This window comes from Carlito syrichta, unplaced genomic scaffold, assembly GCF_000164805.1.
Source record: "Carlito syrichta isolate Samal-C Ts95f unplaced genomic scaffold, Tarsius_syrichta-2.0.1 Scaffold301850, whole genome shotgun sequence".
Classification (NCBI taxonomy): domain Eukaryota; kingdom Metazoa; phylum Chordata; class Mammalia; order Primates; family Tarsiidae; genus Carlito; species Carlito syrichta.
The window spans coordinates 297,650-303,379 of NW_007245946.1; the positions used below are offsets into that span (position 1 = coordinate 297,650).

The window sequence follows — 5,730 nt, forward strand, 5'->3', positions numbered from 1 at the left end:
CTGGGCGACAGAGTGAGACTCCAACTCAAAAAAATAAATAAATAAAAATAAAAAAATAAAAAGACCCTTATGTTGGGAAAAAAATTAAGTCCCAAGGGTTCCTCTGTGGCAAGTCACTTAACCCCTTTGGTTTTTACTGTCTGTTTTCAACTGTATCTAAAATTCTGGCCCTGCATGACAACGGATTTAATTTAGGACCCAAACCAATCACACACACAAAGTAAGTCCTACTTTACAGACGGAACTCCTGGCCTTCCCTCACCCTGCAAGTCCAGCAGCACAACCCCTACAGGCAGGGTCTGCAGGGGACCAGCATGACTGACCAGCAGAGGGTGGGGGCAACTCACAGAAGGAACCAGAATAAGAAGGGAGCAACTAGGGAGCCCCACAACTCACAAAGAAGTGGCTTCAGTAGTTATGCTGAGCACTTGATGCCCTGTGGCCCTCCGTCCCTTTCCTCGTGGGGTCCTTAGAAATCCCGGGAAGTGGCCAGATGCGGTGGCTCATGCTGTGATTACAGCACTTTGGGAGGCTGAGGTGAGAGGACTGCCTGAGCCCACGGGTTCGAGACCCGCCTAGGCAACTTGGCAAGACCTCATCTCTACAATAAATCAAAAAATTAGCCAGGCGTGGTGGTACATGCCTGTACTTTCAGCTACTTGGAAGGCTGAGATGGAAGAACCATCTGAGCACAGCAGGTCGAGGCTGCAGTGGTCATGAGACTCCAACTCAAAAAAGAAAGAAAGAAAACTCAGGCAGTGGGGCCATAAGGCCTACCCCAGGGATACCCTTGCAAGCCTTTCTGGAAGCCAGGTATGAGGTCTGGAAGCCTCCTGGTGGGGTGCTAAAGGGCTGATGATTGAGCACCGGCTGGTGTGTCAGCAGCTCCAGAGATGGCCCCACCAACACCGAGGACCGCACATGCCACAGCACCTCGACCGTGTGTAAGGCGGAGCTCTGACCCAGAGCCTGCAGCCGTTCATCCAGAAGCCAGCCAGGAGGCCGGCTGCTCCAAGTCAGACCTGTAGGACGCCTGGCTGCCAGCTCTGAGGACGGCCTGGGAAGCTCAACAATGGCTTCTACAACTGGCTAGGACCTGCCTAATAACTGACAACTTCACCTTAGGACCAACCACAGAAAGCCCCACTCAGCCCCAAACCATCTCACAGCAGTCCGGCTTCTCAGGGTCACCCCAGCTCCCATTAGGGCACTCCACCTGCTGGGTGAAAGGAGGAACCCCGAGAAACTCAAACTTAGTTGACATTTTGTCTCAGTATAGCCATTTTTGCTTATACTGACGTACTTTAAATGAGCACAGGTAAGACATAAACAGATAAAATTTCCAATATGCAGGTTTTCGGAAGCATTCAGACATTTTACTGCAGACTAAGCTGGCAGCCTATCCCAGCCCCTTGGCAAATCTCCATCAGATGCAAGACAAGGACAGCCCAGCCTTTCAATTCATGGTTTAGCATAATAATCTCTAAGAAACTTTCAGGCCCCTTAGCTGGCTGAAGCCATAGAAATGATAAGACCACCTTTTTGCTAGGGAGATTGTGGACTGACAATGCCTGACAAGTCTCTTGCAGAAAAAACCCCTCTCCTTGTCTCCTCCCATCCAGCCTACCACCGAGGCAGTAATCATGTGACTAACACACCTATCTGCCTGCTGGCCATCACCTGATGTCAGTACCTGAGCTTACCAGCCCCTCTGTGATGACATGGAACAGACCACCACTCCATCACCTTATCGATCTTCCCCCATCAAAGGGAAGGATTAAAAGGACTCATCCACAAGCACCATTGCCAGGTCATTGCAGACTTTGCCTTGCTAAGCTCTGGTGTGACCATGTGCTCTCTGAGCTGTGGCCAGGCCATGTTTCCTGGCTTTGACCCTCTGCCCTACCTTGGGGAGGTGAATCTCCTCTCTCTTTCTAATTTAGTTTTAAAATAAACTATATTTTCCAATCTAATGTCTGTGCAATTCTTTACATCTTTTTATTTATTTTATTTTTATTTTTTATTTTTGAGTTGGAGTCTTACTCTGTCGCCCAGACTGGAGTGCAGTGGCCACTCCCAGCCACCACAGCCTCAACCTGCTGGGCTCCGGCGATCCTTCCGCCTCAGCCTTCCGAGTAGCTGGAACTACAGGCACGCGCTACCACACCCGGCTAATTTCTGATTTATTGTAGAGATGAGGTCTCACCAAGTTGCCCAGGCGGGTCTCGAACCCGCGGGCTCAGGCAATCCACTCACTTCAGCATCCCAAAGGCGCGGGATTACAGGCTGAGTCACCGAGCCCGGCTCAATTCTTTACATCTTTCATGCGGCATCAGATCACACACTGGAAACCCACACCCCCAGTGGGCCTGATCTAACACTCTGGAAGCTCAGTTGGGAGTGTGACCCTAACACAGGGTTTCCACTGTGAAGCCCTCTCCCCCCGCAAGTCTCTGCCCAATACCCATAAGGGGCCAGTTCCCATGTATAGCAACACTGAATCCACAGCCCTGCCTGTCTCATGCGGGTGTCTTGTCTCCACAGTTCACTGTAGACAATCTAGAGTATCAAGCACCAGTAAGACTGCTCAGAGGCCAGCGAAAGCCAGCACCATGCGGGCTCCCTCCGGCCTCCTCAGCATGCGCCTCCCTGAAGGCTAGCACACAGTAAGTGCCCACATGCTCTGCTCATGCCACGCCTGTGCTACGCAAGAGCTTCCCATCACTCCCAGGAGCCCATGTCACGACACAGTGTACTACATGGTGTTGAACCTTCAGCCTCACGTGGTAGTCCCACTATTGGCTGTTTCCCATCACAGCTGAGATGGGTCCTAACTCCCTAACTCTGGGTGCTCTGCTCTTCCCGGTGTTTGTTTTTCTCAGCCTCGGTTCCTTGGAGTGATTCTCAAAAGGTACAGAGGATTGTTCCTCGCCTGGTCAGCTCCCTGGAATGCCCTGGCTACATTCCAGAGAGGCTGGGGGCTCCCTGATCTTCTGTGCTCATCTCTGCACATCTGCTGGGAATCATCTCTGCACATCTGCTGGGAACCCACCCCCTCACCAGGTCTCAGAGGCCCACCCCCCACCCCCCCCAGTGTTCTGCCCATAGGGTCTCAATCCTACTGTGGCCCATGTCCACTCTTCTGTAGGGCCAGGCACTGTATGGTTAGCCCAGACTACTCGTTCTCAGATGTAAACATGCTTTCAGGATTCAAAATAAACAGGCTGAGTGGATAGGATGAGGTATACTTTTTTTTTTTTCTTTTTGAGTCGGAATCTCACTCTGTTGCCCAGGCTGGAGTGCAGTGGCACACTCACAGCCTACACAGCCTCGACCTGCGGGGCTCAGGCGATCCTTCCGTCTCAGCCTTCCAAGTAGCTGGAACCACAGGCGCATGCCACGACACCTGGCTAATTTTTTGTAGAGATGAGGTCTCGTCATATTGCCCAGGCTGGTCTCGAACCCGTGGGCTCAGGCAATCCTCTCACCTCGGCCTCTGAATGGGATTATAGGCTTGAGCCACCGCGCCTGGCCCTGAGAGGATATGGTATACTCTGACAATGGAATTCAACTCAGCAACAGAAAACCCTGGCGACCTATGCCACAACACAGATGAATCGCAAACGTTACACTGAACAGAAGCAGCAAGACACGAGAAAAATGGACTGTAGGGGTCTATTTATCTGAACCTCTAGTACAGGTAGAGCAAAGGAAACCTAAGTTGTACAAGTGCAGGCCAGCCACGGGTGGTGGGAGACAAGAGGTAGCAAGAACCCCTCCACAACAAGGGCACACGGTCTACACAGCCACCTGGGCCACACAATAGCCAAGTCACTGAACTGTACAATTAATCCCTGTCCACTCCACTGTGTTCAATCACACTTGGATTATAAAGAAAAAGAAGCTGACAGATGGGGGAGGAAAGCACATAAAAGTCTAAAACCTCGTCAGACGCTGCCTCTATGGTGTCCCACCCAAGGTTCTGAAACCTATTCTGGTGCCATGGTGGCACACATGTTCAGAGTTACTTTAAGCCTCTTCTGTCCAATGTTCTCAAGTCTCAGTGGCTGTGAATTTTGTTACACCCAGTATTACTACATAAGGACTAAAGCTCATGGGCACTTTTCACAACTGTGTGGTCCCACAGAGCTGTCACCCATCACCTCCAATGGCAAGTCTGGGAGTAAAGGGCACAAGGCCAGGCCCACAAGAAGCCAGCCCGAGGGCTGCCCCATCCACACATTAGTGTTGGGGACAAGGTCAGCAGAGCATGGTTCCGAGGGGCAAGGAGGGATGCCGAGAACAGAGGCGAGGCACACGGGCTCTCCTGGGTACAGCTCCCATGGCCACCTTGTGACTCTGGCCTGAGATTCCTTAACCTTTCTGATACTGGGATGGATGACACATGGTCTTCCACACATCTAGGTCAGCTCCTACAATCCTGACTCCTTAGAGATTAGCCTGCAGGGGTACCCTCAGTCATCTTACACCACTGCCTGGGGCCTCTAGAACTAGCCTTTCTGGACAGAAGAAGAGAGCCAGAGGGACCGACATGGCGACAGGCAGGTAGAACGGCCGGCATGGCACCAGGGAATGCGACAAAGGCCAGCAGGAAACGAAGCAGTGCTGTGGCCGCTGAACTACAGCCACCCAAGGCTGACATGCTAAAGCTCAGGGACCCATCATACTATAACGCTGAGGGCAGCATCAATTCTCACCTGCAGGCCTAGCCAACCCAGAGGCGGGAAGAAATGCAGACTCCGCCAGGCTCGGTGACTCAGCCTGTAATCCTGCGCCTTTGGGAGGCTTAGGTGAGTCGATTGCCTGAGCCTGTGGGTTCGAGACCCGCCTGGGCAACTTGGCAAGACCTCATCTCTACAATAAATCAAAAAATCAGCCAGGCGTGTAGTGTGTGCCTGTAGTTCCAGCTACTTGGAAGGCTGAGGTGGAAGGATTGTCGGAACCCAGCAAGTCGAGGCTGCAGTGGCCAGGAGCAGCCACTGCACTCCAGTCTGGGTGACAGAGTGAGACTCCAACTCAAAAAAAAAAAAAAAAAGAAAATGCAGACTCCTAGATTCTGATCAGCAGGGCCAGGGTGGCTGGCAACAGCCTCAGCTCCCACCTGACCCATCCCTTCTGCAGCTGGACCTGCAGTCACTCCCAAGCACTCTTGGGTCTTGGGTTTTTAAGTCAAACCAACACTAACCATTTCAATTCCTATCCCACATCAGATTGGCTTGAAGACATTTCATCAAAGAAAAACAAAGAAAGAAAAGTTGCAAGGTCTCCAGCTGCAACTCAAAGTGATGGGCACCTGGGAAATCATCATTCCACGCTCCATTACAGTCTGCTGGAGATATTTCATCAACAATTACTAAACAGTTAACTTCAGATACTTTTGTTACTCTAAACAATGCACAAACTTCCTTTTCCCCCGGGAACACGTTTCAATGAAAGCTGAACTTCCCAGCCCCCTTTCCAAAATAAAACCTGCCACTCTGCCTAGAAAAACGCTGTGCCTGACTTTTTATACTGGACTTCTGCTCTAATTGTAAACCATGGTGGCACGTGGAAACAGAGGAAGGTTTACAGGACTCTAAACTTAATTTGTGAACAAGCCGGTTTTTTTTTTGTTTGTTCGGTTTTTGAGTTGGAGTCTCACTCTGTCGCCCAGACTGGAGTGCAGTGGCCGCTCCCGGCCACCGCAGCCTAGACCTGCTGGACTCTGGC

At 51.3% G+C, this 5,730-nt stretch overlaps 1 protein-coding gene across 1 annotated transcript in view; it reads right to left on the minus strand.

Moving 5' to 3' along the window:
* Positions 1–5,730, minus strand: part of GPR132 (G protein-coupled receptor 132) — a 34,521-nt gene that overhangs the window by 3,501 nt on the left and 25,290 nt on the right. The window contains exon 6 of the mRNA XM_021711069.1: positions 778–1,006. Within this exon, the coding sequence (XP_021566744.1) occupies positions 778–1,006 (229 nt within the window). The remainder of the gene's footprint in view (positions 1–777; positions 1,007–5,730) is intronic.